Source organism: Lacerta agilis, chromosome 17 (assembly GCF_009819535.1).
Source record: "Lacerta agilis isolate rLacAgi1 chromosome 17, rLacAgi1.pri, whole genome shotgun sequence".
Taxonomy (NCBI): Eukaryota; Metazoa; Chordata; class Lepidosauria; order Squamata; family Lacertidae; genus Lacerta; species Lacerta agilis.
The window spans coordinates 31,139,882-31,157,573 of record NC_046328.1 but is presented as its reverse complement, the minus strand read 5'-3'; the positions used below and the strand labels follow the sequence as shown (position 1 = coordinate 31,157,573).

Genomic DNA, 17,692 nt, shown 5'->3' with positions numbered 1-17,692 from the left:
AGTTTGCAACAACAGCGCATCAAACCAAACAATTAAAAAACCATATGTTAAAAGTTAGAAATAAGAAATCGGCTAGCTATTGTGGAAAGATGTATTCTTCGACTCCTGACAAAACGGAAAAGTATAGGGTTGCCATATTTGAAAAAGTGAAAATCCAGACACAAAAGTTGTTGAGCTTTCCTTTGGCAAAATTGCATATATCCCCCCCCCACCAGGTTGACCTTACCTGGGCTTATTGTCCCTCCCTCACCTGGTCTCTCATGTCCTCCTGAAGTTCCATCAAGATCTGGTTGAAAAGGGTGAGTTGTTTCACGAGGGCCCTGGTTTGCTCCCCTGTCACAACAATGGGGGAAAGTCAATTGCCTCGACTTACTTATTTATGGAGAAATTCATTTATGTACAAGAAAAACCACCTCAGAAGGTGTTTTACAGATGTTGAAAGAAATGCTGAAATTATCAGTGGGAAAGCAACCGTTTAAAACATTTGAAAAATAATTAAAATCGTCGATAAGCTAAAAAGCCAGGTCAAAACACATGCCAATGTTCTACAGGTCTGGATAGGCTTGCCTAAACAATGATGTTTTTAGCAGGCACCGAAAAGTGTATTGCAAAGGTGTCTGCCTGACATCAATAGTTCAGGTGTTGCCAAGCTAAAAGATTGACCTCTTACAAATGTGATCTCTTGCAGGTAACCTGGTCCCAAGCTGTTAAGGGCTTTATGTACTGCTAGTAACACCTCACAAGGGTCAGCAAACTTTTTCCGCAGGGGGCCGGTCCACTGTCCCTCAGCCCTTGTGGGGGGACGGAATATATTTTGGAAAAGGAAAAAAAGAAAAGAACAGATTCCTTTGCCCCACAAATAACCCAGAGATGCATTTTAAATAAAAGGGCACATTCTACTCATGTAAAAACACGCCGATTCCCAGACAGTCCATGGGCCAGATTTAGATTGGGCTGGATCCGGCCCCCGGGCCTTAGGTTGCCTACCCATGCCTTAAGACTTAAGATGCTTGAACCAAGAACAACATCGCCCCACACCACCCAGCAGGCTCTGAAACTGAGGGAAAAGCTTGCACTTAAGAAGACAAGATTTGTACTGAATGAGGGGGACGTAACAAAGGAACAGTCATCAGACTCACCAAATAGGGAATTGATCACGTTGGATACTGAAAGGGAAAAGAAAACAGAAATAAGATGTTATGTAAGGACTTGAAGAAGTTCAATAACACACTGTAAGTTGCTGGTGGACTCAAACCGAGGATGTGGGCCTCTGCTATCAGATCAGAATACAGTGGAACCTCTGTTGTTGAATGTAATCCGTTCCAGAAGACCGTTCGACTTCCGAAACGTTTGACAACCGAGGCGCAGTTGCCAGTCGGCAAATTCCTTTTTAAAAAATGGAGAAATGCTTCGACTTCCGAGGCTCGTTCGGAAATGGAAGCATTCACTTCTGGGTTGTTGGCATTTGGGTTCCGAATTGTTCGACTTCCGAAATGTTCGACAACTGAGGTTCCACTGCAACTCAGAGGCCACATTCACAGCATCCATTTAAAATGCTCTCATCCCATGTTAATGGGCCCTGGCTTCCCCCAAAAGGATTATGGGACCTGTAGTGTGTTAAAGATACCGAAAGTTGTTAGGAAACACCTCCTACCCCTCCCAGCCCCAAGCTACAATTCCCAGAGTTCTCTGTGAGATTGGATTGACTGTTAAAACCACTCTGGGAATTGTAGCTTGGTGTGGGTGGCGAATAAGAGGTCCCCCTACAACTCTTAGCACCCTGAAGAAACGGCAGCTCCCAGAATCCTTGGGGATTAAAGTGGTCTGACACGGCTTTAAATGTGTTGTGTGAATGCGGCCGGAGTGGGAATGCTCCACAGGACCCAGAGCCCAGGTCTTGAATGTGAACGGAATGTCCCGCTCTGAGATATCCCGTGCAGATAAAAAGCCAAATAAATCCTTACCTGTGTTCTGCATGGATTCGTCCCCCTGGAAGGGGCATTCGCTCAAGGCTCCCACACGACTCATTGAGCCTCCCAGGATCAGCTTCAGGGACTCCAGGAAACCCTAAGGCGGAAACAGGGGGTGGGCAGGGGGGGAGCAATGTCAGTACACCTAGGTTGCAATCCCCTAAATGGTAAAGTTCAAGGGCCACATTTGCCTTCTAATAATAAAATGAGGGAGTGCTGTAAGAGAGGAAGGCTGAATTTTTCTTAATTAACATAAATCAGCTTCATAACGTAATAAAAAGCTTCAGCCATTGTCTTATGGAGGAAACAGAAAGGTCAGCTCTTAAAGATCCTATGGGCATGGTGAGAATTAAATTGGTACCACAGGAGCCAACTCCTAGGGGCCGAGGGGTCTTTGGCCCTCCTAATAAAATATTTGAGGGGGCCGGGGGGGCCCAAAGTTGATGGACATTGCCATTCTAATGGTGCATCATGTCATGTGATTATGTGCAGCGGGGCTTAGCTGCCTCCCCCATATTTAATCCAAGTTGGCACCCCTGATTATCACACTCACCCTAGAGATCTGCAGCCTTTGCAAACCGAGACGGCCCCTTTCTGCATTGCCCCTCCCTTTCATTTGCATAGCCCCGCCCTTCACTTCCCATCCCTCGGTCACACTAAAGCAGGGGTCGGCAACCTCCGGCCCATGGGCCGGATGCAGCCCACGAAGACCGTTTTACCGGCATGGTGCGGGGACTCACCAAGTGGTGCCAGAAATGCCATCTGCGCATGCACAGATGCCAGAAACCGCATCTGTTCATGTCCAGACGCCGAAAACCGCTTCTGCGCAGGTGCGATTTTCAGCATCTGGGCATGCACAGAAGCGATTTCTGGGATCGCACTGCGCCAGTCCGGCCCACAGATGATCTCCGTGGGATTGATCCGGCCCATGGCCGGTAAACCTTGCCGACCCCTGCACTAAAGGGTGACGGAACATTGGTGGCGGCTGGGCTCTTTCTCTCCTCCCTTACCTGCATGCGGAGGTAGCCTTTCTGTCCCGTCCGAACCTCCACCGCTTCCACCTGCTCCAGGTCAAGGGGCGCCATCTCGGGCTGCCCTGCGCTGGAGTCCACTAACTTGCAGTCCACATAAAGCTCCACGGAGAGGCGGCTGCCTTGCAGGCCGCTCACCCGCAAGAGGGCGGTGTGGCTGCGCCCGTCGACCAGGTTGGTGTTCTGCAGGTTCACCGAATGCAACTTCCCGTCGGCCCGCAGGTATCGGAGGTGGACTGGGGGGGAGAGAGAAAGAGGGAAGGGATGGGCATGATGTTCAAAGCTGTGTACAGTCGTACCTTGGTTTTCAAAGAGCTTAGTTCTCGAACGTTTTGCCTCCCAAACGCCACAAACCCGGAAGTGACTGTTCTGGTTTGCAAACTATTTTGGGAAGCCGAACGTCCAACAGGGCTTCAGCAGCTTCTGATGGGCTGCAGCAGTTTCCTGCAGACAATCAGAAGCTGCGCTTTGGTCCCGAACGTTTTGGAAGTCAAATGGACTTCCGGAACGGATTCCGTTCGACTTCCAAGGTACGACTGTGGATGATATAGTTGTGATGGCCAACTCCTTAGACATGTAAATGGGCTCACCATGATAACTGTCCCCAATTAAATATAGCAGACTCACAGCACGCCGATTAAACGTATTTCTACAATTTACCGCAGGCTATCTTTCGGGGGTCTCTTGGGGGGGGGGACTTCATTCCGGAAGTCTCAGGCAGGAGTTGATCGAACAATAAGTTTTATTTACGGAGAAAAAAGGTTGATAAAACAAAGTTGGGTCAAGAGATGAGTTTCTTTCAGGTCGAAGTTAACTTATTACTTAAACTCAGGACTTTTCCCCCCCAGCTGGAGCAACAGTTAGGAATAAGCTTGCAATTAAAAAAAAAAAACCCAACCAAGCTGGGAATTGTAGTTTGTTATAGGTGCTAAGAGTTTTTAGGAGAGACCCCCCCTACAATTCTCAGAGCGGCTTAGCACTCAATCTTTCTTCCCAGGCAACTCCGGGAATCAGAGGGGAACAGGGGGACTCTGAACGACTCCCAGCGCCTTTAACAAACTACAGTTCCCAGGGGTCTTTGCGGGAGGGGAGCTGTGGCTGTTTAAAGGGGCAAATGCTGCTTCAAAGGCTCAGTGCAAGTGGGGCCTGAGACATTCCTGGCCCTTTTCTTTCCCCCTTGCGCCTTTACAGGGTGGCGGGTTCAGATCCTAGGTCTCCCTGCTCTCACTCACCTTTGTTGGTCTTGCCCACGACTGTGGCTTCGAGCCACCGGCTGTTGTCCTTTTTGTAGTAGAGCCCAAACAACACCCCGCCTTGCTTGGGGGGCAGTCGGAAGGTGGAGAGCAGGTAGAGGTCACTGACGGTCAGCAGCTCCGTACGGATCTTCTCGGCCACATTGGCCATATGCCTGGGCTCCGTCACCGACAGGAGGTCTAGTACTAGGGGAGGAGCAGTGGGAGAGCAAAGGTCAAGCATTGGCAGAACTGGCTGTCCGTCACAAAAGAAAAGGAGTTTGTGTCGTGGCACTTTCTCCCTCTGCCTGTCTGATGCGCATTTGTAGCTCGGTGGGCGGAACATCTGCTTTGCATCCAGAATGTCCAAGGTTCAATCCCCAGTCACATCTTCACACAGGGCTGCTTGAAACCCTGGAGAGAGCTGCTGCCAGTCAGAGTAGTCAATACTGAGCTAGATGGACCAATGGTCTGAATCATAGAATTACAATTGAGTTGGGATCATCTCTAGCTCAACCCCTGCAATGCAGGAATATGCAGCTGTCCCATATAGGACATGAATCTGCAACCTTGACGTTATCAGCACCACGCTCCAACCAACTGAGAACCATGAGGACTGGAACCTTACTAGTCTATTTAAGGCAGGCATAGGCAAACTCGGCCCTCCAAGATGTTTTGGGACTGCAACTCCCATCATCCCTAGCTAACAGGACCAGTGGTCAAGGATGATAGAAGAAGAAGAAGAAGAAGAAGAAGAAGAAGAAGAAGAAGAAGAAGAAGAGTTTGGATTTGATATCCCGCTTTTCACTACCCGAAGGAGTCTCAAAGCGGCTAACATTCTCCTTTCCCTTCTTCCCCCACAACAAACACTCTGTGAGGTGAGTGGGGCTGAGAGACTTCAAGAAGTGTGACTAGCCCAAGGTCACCCAGCAGCTGTATGTGGAGGAGCGGAGACGCGAACCCGGTTCACCAGATTACGAGTCTATCACTCTTAACCACTACACCACACTGGGAATTGTAGTCTCAAAACATCTGGAGGGTCGAGTTTGCCTATGCCTGATTTAAGGAAGGGCCATAGCTCGGTGGTGGGATCTCTGCACTGTGTGAACTAGATCCTGGGTTCAAGTCCCGGTATCTCTAGGTAGGTAGGTAGGTAGGTAGGTAGAGATAGATAGATAGATAGATAGATAGATAGATAGATAGATAGATAGATGCTAGATACTTTATTGTCATTGTACATAGTACAACGAAATTGAATGCCATCCCACATTTACAGCCACATATATGCATTTATACATTTACAGCCACACATACACATACATACCATCCATCACGACTCCCCAAGATCATATCATTTGGTTACAGCATTTAAAATAGTTATAGCTCTTGGATAAAAACTGTTTTTTAGTTTATTCGTTCTTGAAAAGACTCGCTTTCTAAAACCCTGAAGAGCTGCTGCCAGTCAGTGCAGTCAATACCAACCAATGGTAAGAGGCAGCTGCCTATGCGAGCCAAGAAGGATACAGACAATTTCCAAGTGTCCTGCAGGGCGACGGGCAAATTTGGCTCTGGAAAAGATGCTGGGCTTTTAGAGCCAAGCGCAACTCCTAATCTCCACACAAGGTGGCGGGCTAGATGAGTTTCAACCTTTCCCAACCCTCCACCTGAAGTAAGGTCTTCTTGACTTTAGGATTTTATTCCATACCCTCCAACGTTTCTCCTATGAAAATAGGGACGTCCCATTCCATAATGATGATTTTACTATTTATACCCCACACATCTTCCTGGGGTGCCCCAGCCACTCTAGGCAGCTTCCAACAAATTTAAAAACATAATAAAGCATTAAACATAAAAAAAAACTTCCCAATACAGGATTCCCTCCATACGCTCCAACATTTCTCCAATGAAAATAGGGATGTCCTAAGGAAAAGAGGGACATTCCAGGATCAAATTTAAAACGGGACGGCTTCTCTAAATCAGGGACGTCCCCGGAAAATAGGGACACTTGCAATCTCGTGTGTGCGTTTGTGTTTTGTTTTTATGACTGGAATTATTATAATTTAAAGGCAGGGTGTGTTGCCGTTAGAGTGTCTAGCTGAATGTCTCTCATCTGTAGCCGCAGCAGACAATGTGGGACGGCTGCCCCACTCTCCCAACCTTCATGTAACTGAGTCACTGCAGAATAATGCCAGGATGGAGATTGGTGTAGCAGGGAGGTCAGCGTGGTGGAAACATACTGGCAGGAGTCTGGTTCCGCTGGCGAGTTTGCACCGTGTCAACTTTGCTGCTGCTGAGCCCTGCCTCTCTCCAACTCAGTATGCCGCCTGCCGCCTCACTCCTGAAAGGATATTGTTTAGCTGGGAAAAGGTTCAGGGAAGAGCAATTAAAATTACCAAGGGGGTGGACTGAAAGGTTGCAGTGTTTGGGACTTCTTAGCTTAGAGAAAAGGTGAGTCAGAGGTGACATGATAGAAGTTTATAAAAATTATGCCTGGCATGGAAAAAATGGATAGGGAAAAGTTTTTCTCCCTCTCCTATAACGCTAGAGATCATGGATAACCAATCAGTGGCGGGGCATAGGGTGGGGGCCAGAGGGACGGCTTCCCCAGGTGAGAAATTGTTAGGGGCACAAAATTTTGACACCCGGTGCTGCCTCAACGTAACTGTGCGCTTGCATCGCTGGGCTCCGTTGAAAACAGCTTCTCTGTGCGAACCAGGAAGTGACCTCTCCAGACAACGGAAATACTCTTCTTTTCTTATCTCTGCAGCTTCGGGGCAGTTGAATGCCTCCGTTTCCCTCCCTCCCACACACGCTGCCCCGGGCACTAGCAACCCGGGCACTAGCAACCCATGCTACGCCACTGCATCCAATGAGACAGATAAAAGAAAGTCTTTCTTTGTTAAACTGTGGAACTCACTCCCACAAGAGGCATTGATGACTGCCAGCTTGGAGGACAAATTCTTGGAGGAAAAGGCTACATTCTACCTCTACTGTCAGATGCATTCTGCCTCTAGGTGCCCATTGCAGGGATGGGCCATTGGCCTGGCCCAGCAGGCCGTACTTGTGTGCTTATGGAAGGCACTGCAAATCCTGGAAAAATGGGGCCTCCGGCTTGCAGTCTTCCAGCCCGATATTTATTTACAAGAATGGATTGAGCACACTGTCTCTGTTCAAGCTCACAGAAGTCTTTGCATCTACTGGGGGTTCTGTGGTCTCCTTCTGGGCAGGAGGAGAGGGTCCATATTCACAGCCTCCCCACCCGCCCCAGACCAGACCTCCCAAGGGTGTGTGTGGTGTCTGATAAAGAGTCCACCTGGAACATCCTCAGATTCCAGTCCCTGGCACAGAAGTCGGGGCAGATCCTGCCCAGAACTTTGAGTACAAACAGATTAACTATATATATCTAAAACCAGGAATACCGTTAACACTTAATTTGGACAGCTGCTACAGAAAGGAATGTTACAGCCGTTGGCGACAATTTGGCCCCTGGCTGGATGAACAGCTTGCCTGGTTTTTTAGGGAGGGGTGGGGGTTGGCTGCCAGTCTGAGCAGTACAGAACCTGGTCACAGAGTTAGCATAGGAGGAAAAGACAATAGGAAGCTGCCTTACACTGAATCGGACGATTGGTCCATCTAGGCTAGTGTTGCGTACACTGACTGGCAGCAGCTTTCTTCCAGTCCTACCTGGAGATGGTGGGGATTGAACCTGGGACCTTCTGCATGCAAATCAGGGGCTTGATTCATCCTCTGTTCACACATGCATAGGAACAAAGCATTGGAATGGACTGTGCCACTTAGACTCCAAGTGAAGGGGAGGTTTTATTCCACCCCTCCGCAACACACACAAATGCTCCTCTCTGTAAAAAGCTCCCTGTCCACTGCTCTCCCTGAATTGCTACATTTCTCCTTACAGAGAGCTCAATCATTTTCGTATCTGGAGGGAGAAGCTTCCCAAAGTGCCTGGAGTGATACAGTCCATTCTATTGCTTTATTTCGGTTATCTGTAGACCCTGATCAAATGGTCTGTACCACTTCGGGCCATAGGTGGGAAGCACCACTTCCGAATGCTCCTCCGCAGGAAGATGACAACAAATCCCCGCAAGCAGAAACATAGCTCATCGGGGAGATATGTCCCTAGGAGACCTACGCTTTGCCTTTGGAGCTGGCTTTCTCCGTGCAGGGAAAGGATGGTGTTAATGCAGGGCAGCATTCAGAAATGTGGCATCCCCCCCAACAACATTTGAAGTGGTGAACTCTTAAACTTACGATTTTATCTCACCCCCTCTCTACTTCACCACCACTATTTTGATCACTTGTTAGATGTGCATGACTAAGAACATCAGCACCAATATATTGCTTTATTTATCGATACTAAAACCATTTCTTTACACTGACAGCCAGCAGGGAACCTTAAATGTTTAGAATGTCTAACTGGAGAGAGTCGGGTTCAGAAGCTCACTGCGAGACCTTGGGCTGGTCAGCGTCTCTTGGGCCAGTCTACCTCAGAGGGTTGTTGTGAAGGTAAAGGGAGAAGGAGGAGGATGTAAACGACCGTGAGCTTTTCAGAGGGGGGGGGGATAGAAAGATGATTAAAAAAGCAGATCCGAACGCGTGTCCTAGAATTAGAGATGGCCATAGTGACTTGGGGGAGAGGGAGGGTTAAACTGTTGTCCTCCTCCTTGCCATCTTCCCTTCCTTCTCTTACTCAGAGTTGCAGCATCCGCTTTACCAGGCTAAAGGTCTCGCGTTCAATCCCTGGCATCCAGCAGGGCTGAGAATGTCGCCGTCCCGCCTCCCAAACCCTGGAGACTCTGACTGCAAGGAAACATCTTGCTTAAATCAGTCCTTAATCCAGAGTCATGAGGACTGGAATCTTACTTTAGATTTAAGGGAAGGACTATTGCTCAGAAGCAGAGCATCTTCTTTGCGTGCAGAGGGTTCAGTCCCCGATGGCATCTCCAGGTGAGGAGGCAGGAAAAGATTCCTGCTGAAACCCTGGAATGCCGCTGCCCAGCCGGTGTCGACAACAATAATGTACTGAGCTAGGTGGAGCAACAGTCCGCGTGTCAGGCAGCGTCCGATCGATGCTCCTGTTTAAATCAGCCTCCCAACATGAGACGGAACCTGGGATATTCTGAATTCAAACCACATGCGCTGCTGTTAGGTGGTTGTTCTTCCCAGAAATATGAAGCAAGATTCCAGACCTCGTGGTTTTGGATAAAAGGTCGACAGTATTGAGCCAGTTGGACCAGTAGTCTGGCTATTGAACAGTGCCCTCTGTTGTGATTTAAAGCAACCATGAGGACTAGAATCTTCCTCGACGTTTAGAAAAGGACTGCTGTATTTTGCATTCGGCTGATTTAAACAGATTGCCTAATATACATGTCAGACCACTGGGTCCATCAATCTCAGTACTGTCGACACTGACGGGCAGCAATTGGACCATTGGGTTCACCTAGCTCGGTATTACCAACACTGACTGGCACCACGCAGCCCATCTAGCCCCATGCTGCCAACACTGACCAGCAGCAAAAAAGACCACTGAGACTGTCTAGCTCGGGATTGTCGACACTGACTGGCAGCAATTGGACCATCGGGTCCCCCTAGCTTGGCGTTACCAACATTCACTCCATCCATCTAGCAGCTCCGTGCTGCCAACACTAACCGGCGGCAGCAATCAGACTACTGGGTCCGCCTGGTTGACACTGGCTGGCAGCAGCTCTCCAGCAATCCCTCCCCGTGGTCTAGCCCGGCACCTTCTGCCCCTAAACCAGACGCAGAGAGAGCTCGGGCAGCGCTTCCAGACGAGCGAGCCCTTCGAGCCGCCGCCGGGAATCGAACCCGGGATGTTGGCGGGGCTTGACCGAGCGCGCCGTCCCCGCCGCCCGCTTACCTTGCAGCCCCTGCCTGGCTGCGCCCGCTGCGCCCAGGAGGAGGAGAAGGAGGAGCGGGAGGCGGCGGAGGGCGGCCGGGGGTCTTCGCAGGAGCCGCTCCATCCTCGCAGCTTCCAGGCGCAGGAGGAGGAGCGGGGCGTGGACGGGCGGCCGGCGGGGGCGGCGGATGGGGGGGGGGCTCCGAGGAAGGGGCGGCGCCGCAGGGACAAAGGGCAGCGGCAGCAGCTGAGGCGCCGGGGCTGGCTTGGAACGGCGCGGCCGAAGAAGCGCTGCCTCCTCCGGCGTCCCTCGCTCCCCTTCCACGATCCTACCGAGCCCTCCCCGCCTCTGCGCCCCCGGATCGGAGCAGGTTCCGGGCGAGGTGGGGTGGGGGGCACGGATCGGGAGAAACAGGGCGGGGTGGTGAGGTGGGGATGTTCTACTCGCCCTCGCAAAAAAAGGGGGGTAAAGGAAAAGGGAGCACGACTACAGGACCTCGCCTGTCCTCAACGCGGACCGAGTCGCGGCGTCCAGGCTCCTGTCCCTTTAAGGAGTCGCTTGCAATCGCGGGTTTCCATCTGATGTGGCTTCTCGCTCTCCCCCCGCCCACTAACACACATCAAAAAGATGCAATGAGGGGAGAAGCTGCACGGGGTGGAATTTTCCGTCCCGGGATCGCTCTTAAAGCGGCAGGAAAAACTGCTGGACTGGATCGAAAAAGGGTTCCCTCCAGTCGAGCGTGGGCTTTCCATCCGTTGGCCATGCCAAAAAAACAAACAAACAAACAGCATAATCCGACGACAGCGGCAGCAGAATATGCCACTCTGCTGTCTTTGTGCCCGGTAACTGGTAATGAGGTAGACTGCCCCTGATCCTGGAGGCTCAGTTCTTGGTCTTCAGGGCCACAAGGGCAAATAGCTGCTGCTAGCCAAACAATGGAACATGTCTTGGGGCTTGTCCATTCTTTCACTTGGGGAGTGGGGACAGAAAACCACTCAGGCACAAGACGAGCAAAGTGTGAGCGAGTCCCTGGCGATTCTTTATTAGAATGGCACTGGTGGCCTGTGGAAGAAGCACCAAAAAGGAAAGTCCTGGGGTTCTGGTTTCAGAAGGCGGCCAGTCAGATGCACCCACTGAAGGGGGGTAGACGGCTGCCCCCCTCCAAGCTATTAGTTCTGCAGGGTGTGATGTTCACAGGTAGGCTGCCTCTGAAGATGGGGTGTTGACTCTTGAATTTATTAAGAATGCTGGAAGATAAAAGAGTCCTCCTGTACCAGACTGAAGACCCGACTTGCCCAGCATCCTGTTCTCCCAGTGGTCAACTTGGTGCCTATGGGAACACCACAGCTAGGAAGTCCAGAGTGCAATAATCCTCTCTGTACTTGTGGCTCCCAGCAACTGGTATTCAGAAGCACATTAGTACCCCACCAAGAGTAGAGCTGGAACACAGCCGTTGTGGCTATATTCTCCATGAATTCCTCTAGCCCTCTTTCAAAGCTGTGCCTCACTGTGGCAGTGAATTCCATAGTTTAATTATAACTTGAATGAATAAATCCTTTCTTTTATCTGTCCTGAATGGATGTCCAGTGGATATCAGGGATTGAATGAGAAACTTGCCTGTGTCTAGGATATGCTCTCCTTCCCATTAACAGGTAGAAATCTGGGGCGAGATCCCTTGAAAGCTTGGGGAGGGCATCACTACCAGCTGCCAACCTTCCCTCAGAAACAGCCCAGCAAAGCATCACTTGCAGGAGAGTACATGGTTGTGCCACTGAGGATGCACAGCTGGAGATGGAAGAAAAATTGGATCAGTTTGCATTTAAAAGCAAACCTACCTTTCAGAAAGGTACACGGGTGGCGCTCTGGGTTAAACCACAGAGCCTAGGGCTTGCCGATCAGAAGGTCGGAGGTTCGAATCCCTGCAACGGGGTGAGCTCCCGTTCCGTTGCTCAGTCCCAGCTCCTGCCAACCTAGCAGTTCGAAAGCACGTCAAAGTGCAAGTGGATAAATAGGTACCGCTCCGGCGGGAAGGTAAACGACCTTTCCGTGCGCTGCTCTGGTTCGCCAGAAGCGGCTTTGTCATGCTGGCCTCATGACCCGGAAGCTGTATGCCAGCTCCCTCGGACAGTAATGTGAGATGAGCACCACAACCCCAGAGTTGGACACGACTGGACCTAATGGTCAGGGGTCCCTTTACCTTTACTTTTACCTTTCAGAAAGAACACAAACCAAACAAAGCCATCTTTCAAAATTCTCACTTCTCCAAATGTTTGCAACGTGGTTCCCTGCTAAGTCATGGTTACAAAAATGCATGTTTTGGTAAAGCGTGTGTTGAAACCCTAAGTGAGTGAAAATAACACACAATAAGGCATTGCATCATATTAGAGAAAATGGCTTTGCAAAAAAATAATGTGTCTATCAGGCATACAAGAATGTGCATACAAGAATGCGCCCGTTGGGAGAAATTCACACTAACGTGCTGTTATCTCATAGAAACCTAGAGCTGGAAGGGACCCTGAGGATCGTTGTAGTCCAAGTCCTTGCAATGCAGGAATTTGCAGCTGTCGGGGATCAAACCTGCAACCTCGGTGTTGTCAGCAATACGTTGTAACAAACTGAGCTACCCAGCTAAAATGCATTAAAAGCAAATAAATAAATACGTTGCAAACTGATGTGGAAAACTGAATAGATCAGAAAAACGAGAAACTGGGGAAAACCGAAATGGATAGATTCGCATAGAATATCCCCCGAATCTCCAGAGACAATGCTCTTGGGTTTTATGGCAGATGAATCAATGTAGAAAGGATATTTTGGCACCAATTCAGTGTCTACTTCACAAACATACATACACAGACACCATTCCAGCAGCCCATATTGTTTCCGGCCTGATGCTCCCGGCATATTATTTGCAGTGGGATGCCTCATGGGAAGCAATTCCTAAATGAAATAAATCTTCCTCCTCCTCCCTAGCTTGTGTAGACAGGACTGTCCCATCTCTGCTCCCCCTTTGTCCCACCACCCTGTCTCTCCTCCGATGGATCCTTGGTCTGGGCTCTTGTCTTTCACAGAGCTTCCAAGATGACCTCATTGTTTTTCTTCCAAGACTTGGGTCGGCTCCCAGGAGCTGGAGAGGGGTGCTTTATTTTATTTTTTACTGCTGTTGAGGCTTGGCCCAGATCCCTCTCTCCACCCAGCGAGCAGCAGGATTGCGGGCACGTGGCATGTCCTAGAGATGAAGGGAATCCCCTTCCCATTTTTCAGAGGCTGCGGGGGGTGGGCAGGGTATACATATTCTGGGAAGAAGTCTCCCCGCAAGGTGCATTTTTCTGTGGCTGAAAACGAGTGCATCCCTTGCAGGAGGAAGAGGGAAGCCCAGGTGTTATTCCCGCACACAATATGGGCAGAGTTATCTTAGGAACATAGGAACACTGGAAGTCAGTCCATTTGGTCCATCTACAGTAGCTCAGTATTCGCAACACTGACTGGCAGCAGCTGTCCAGGCTTTCAGGCGGTGGGTTTCTCCGAGCCCTATCTGGAGATGTAGGAGATTGTAGCTCTACCATTGAGCTACAAGCTCTTCCGCTAAAAATACCGGTAAATCAAGGTTCCAGTCCTCATGGTCCCAAATAAGGGTTGGTTGAAACAGGAACAGAGGATTCTCCAGCATCCATCCCATGAAACTCAGGGGTCTTGAGATGCTCTGTTACTGAGTTATTGTCTTGCAGAGCTCCCTTGAGTGGGAAGACTTCCCAGTGGTTTGTGGGTCGGCAAAAAGCACATGTCACCTGTGGAACTCCCTGCCCCAAGAACTTACTGTAGGCTATCTTCCTGTCTGTTTGCATTCTGTCCAAATCATAATCGTATATTTATTTGTACCCTGTCCACCTTACTGAGTTGCCCCATCCACTTAGGGTAGCTTTTGCCTTTCAAACTTTTGATTAATTCAATTTAATGTGAACTCCGGTTTTGGTGTTCTCAGTGTACGATGGTCAGCCTACTCAGAGCAGACCCATTGAAATGAAGAGTTAGTTGTGCCCATTGATTTTGCCCTTCACACTCACACTCACACACACACACACACACGTGTTTCCACCCTTTGTGAAATACAGAGATGCAGCTGTTGGTGGCTGGGGCAGGACCTGCAACAAGCCTTCCCTCCCCAGAAAGTTGGCCAAGACGGTTGTCCCCCGAGCGGAGGCCAATCCCTCAGCCGGCCTGCGACAGGCCAAGCTGTGTTTACGCTTTGTTTCCCCTGCCGCCATAACAACGGGGCCTAGTTGCATCCAGGTGGGCCTTCCCTCCGCTTCTCCTCTTGCCTAGGGGAGCCTCATCAGGCCGCAGAGACAAACTCGAGCCAGGCTTTTGTGGCCAGACAGGGCCCCGATCCAAATATTTCCTCATGAAACGGGAATTGGAGGAATATTCCTTTCTGGATTCCCTCTAAATTACAGAGCGAGTGTTCCCCCCCTCCCCTGCCTCCAGAAGCCTTGTTGTCTTTCCATGGCAACCCGTTTCAGAGAGAGTGTGGCGCGGGCTGGGTTTTGGATCGAAGCCTCACGCCACCTCCCACAAAAAAAACCCAGTCGGCTTCTGGCAAGGACTGCAGGTTGAGACAGGATGAGCAAGGCAGCTGAGAAGACAGAGGGGTCTTTGCACATTCGCATGAAAAGCCCTGTCTTTCAGAAGCATCGCTGCCTCCGACTGTGGAAGCAGAGCGTAGCCATCACGGCTAGCAGCCATGAATCTGTCCAATTCTCTTTTAAAACCTTCCAAGTTGGTGGCCAGCGATGCCTCCTGTGGCAGGGAGTTCCGTAGTTCGAGTATGCGCTGTGCAAAGAAGGACTTTATCTGTCCTGAATCTTCCAACATTCAGCTTCATTGGAAGAGAGAGGGAGACAAACTTTTCTCTCCTTTCTCCATCCTTCTTTAAACTTCTTACTCGCCTTTTCTCTTCCAGCAAGAAGTTTGCCAACAGTGGTTGTTGCGAATTCAGTCCCTGAATCAAATAATCGTAGAGCGGGAAGGGAGCCTGAGGATCATCTAGTCCACCCCACTGCAACGCAGCTGTCTCTTATGGGGCTTGAACCTGAAACCTTGGTGTTATCAGCACCACGCTCTAACCTAGGGCTGCAATATGTCTGGGATTTCTGCAGTCCGGAATACTGCAGTTGGCAGCAGCGTCCGGGTGGAAATTGGTAAAAATGTCCAATGTCATCAGTGCCGTTTTTGCCGATCTTCCACAAAAATTGTTGGAAAACAGCATTATTATTTTTTTGCCAAGAAAGCTCAACAACATTGGGCAGAACTAAAAGAAAAAAAAAAGCTGAACAACTTTTCTGCCTGGTTTGCCATATTTCATAGGGTCGCCATATTTCAGACTTTTCACTGTTTGAAAGACGGCAACCCTACTCTAACCAACTGAGCTATCCAGCTGCAAAAAAGCCCCAAACGCTGCCATCTTTCTTCATTGTGGAGCTGCTCTGTCCCCCTGGATCACTTTGGTTGCCCTTTTATGAACCTTTCCCAACTCTACAATATCCTTTCTGAGGGTTTGAGAGCTTCTGGAGAGCTGTAGTCCACCCACTCTGGCTCCCTCTGCAGCGGCAGATCTGAGCAACAGCGTTGTAAAAGAGACTTTCTCCCTCCTGTGTGTGTGTGTGTGCGCGCACAGACTCCTGCCCAGAATGTGATGGAATCGTGTTCTGGTGTCCCCTTTGAATGAGATCATTGCGGAGGCACTATTTTTTTGCAAGGGAAATATAATGAGGCAATAGCCACAGAGGAATGTGCTGGCTGGCTGCCTGGGCAAATCCACCTCCTTTCTGAGCCAAGGGTGCCCCCGAGATTCAGTTCTCTGCCTCAAACAGGAACAGAGGCCCATCTGCTGCAGCCTCAGAGCTGGATCTCACCTCCCTTGGCAAAAAGGGACAGGATGCGTGTCTCTCCCTCTCCCTCCAACCAAATCAATCTCTTCTTGTTTCCTCTGGTTTGGATCCTTCGCTCCTCTGCAAACACAAGAGAGCCTCCTTGACGTCACCGTCTGTCTTTCGACTCTTGCGCTTGGCTGAACAGGGGCAAGATGAATGTTTATTGTTAAAATGGAGGGGTTGCGTCCAATGTCAGCCCTACTCAGGGGGAGACACGTTGAAATGAATGAACATGACTAACTTGGGTGCGTTAACAGCAATAGGTTCGATCTTGAGTAGACAGTCAGAGACAGTGTGGTGGAGTGGTCAGAGTGTTGGATTAAGACCTGGGAGTCCAGGGTTCAAATTCCCTACTAGACGCATGATTAGGGCTGCCATATGTCTGTGTTTTTCTGGAAATTTCTGGGAATTGGGCTGTGAAAATGGCATCCAGGTGGGTTTTCACTGAACTGGCAAAATGTCCGGGCAAACCCGGACATATGGAAAGTAGGGCTTTTTTAAAATAATGCTTTAAAAATCCCAAAAAAAGAAAGCCCCCCCCCCGAACCTCAACAACTTTGTCCGGATTTTCACTTTGGGGAATATGGCCACCCTACCCATGATGTTCCCTGGGTGACCTTGGGGGAGTCACTTACTCTTAGCCTAGCCTACCTCACAGGGCTGTTGTGAGGATGAAACAGGGAGGAAGAGGAACCATCTGTGCCACCCTGAGGAGGAAAGGTGTGATATAAATGTAATCAATAAATGGATGAAAATAAAGGATGAATGCAACCCAATGTCAGAGAAGGCCTGCCCATAATGCAGAATCATAGAACTGTAGAGCTGGAAGGGACCCCTGAGTATCATCTAGTCCAGTGATGGCGAACCCGTGGCACGCGTGCCACAGCTGGCACGCAGAGCTCTCTCTTTTGGCACGCCAGGGGCGGGGAAATGGCGCCGCCGCGCTGCTCTGCTCATGCGTCCTGCCAGCGCAGGCGCAGCAGCAGACAGCAGCAATTTCCCTCCTTGGCGCCTGTCCCAGTGGTGTTTGGCTGCTGCTGCTGCTGGCTGCTGCGGAGGATTCGACGACGACGAGGTAACAGCAGCGGGGGCTGGGCCAGGGGCGGCGGGTGAGGGGAAAGCCCTCCTTTTGAGCGCTGCGAGGGGGGGGGGAGGCGCGAGAGGGAAGAGCTCCCTCCCTCCATCCGCACCCGGCCGTCTCTCTCTCTCTCTCTCTCTCTCTCTCTCTCTCTCTCTCTTGCCCCTCCCTCGGGCACCTTCGCCCCTTCTCGCCCTTTTCCTCTCCCCTCACTACTCATATTCCCTTCCTTTTACGCTGCTGGTCTCCTTCAGCCTCCTCCTGATTCTCGTTCGCTTTCTGTCCCTTTCCCTTCCTCCTTTCCTGCTCCTCTTTGCGTCCTTTCCATTTCTTCCACCCCAGCCCCAGATATTGCATATTCTCCTGATGGGATGTGGGTTTGCATTGTAAAAACATCTCTTCTTGCTGGGGGCAAAAGGGATATTTATGAAGGACACAGCAGGCATGGAGAGGCAATTTAACCATTTCCTCCCATGCTGCAGCCCTAAGGACTGTTGCTCTTCTGAGGTCAATTGCTAATTTGCTTTGGAGAGAGCCTCCCGTGTTAACATTTGCATTTCCTACCAATGCAAATAGCAATT

At 50.2% G+C, this 17,692-nt stretch overlaps 1 protein-coding gene across 1 annotated transcript in view; it reads right to left on the bottom strand.

Moving 5' to 3' along the window:
* Positions 1-10,297, bottom strand: part of THBS3 (thrombospondin 3) — a 40,754-nt gene extending 30,457 nt beyond the window's left edge. The window contains exons 1-6 of the mRNA XM_033174608.1: positions 10,127-10,297; positions 4,234-4,440; positions 2,981-3,237; positions 1,965-2,067; positions 1,140-1,166; positions 251-333 (exon numbers count right to left, since the gene is read on the bottom strand). Coding sequence (XP_033030499.1) covers positions 251-333; positions 1,140-1,166; positions 1,965-2,067; positions 2,981-3,237; positions 4,234-4,440; positions 10,127-10,229 — 780 coding nt within the window. The 5' untranslated portion in view covers positions 10,230-10,297. The remainder of the gene's footprint in view (positions 1-250; positions 334-1,139; positions 1,167-1,964; positions 2,068-2,980; positions 3,238-4,233; positions 4,441-10,126) is intronic.
* Between the last annotated feature and the right edge of the window lie 7,395 nt (positions 10,298-17,692).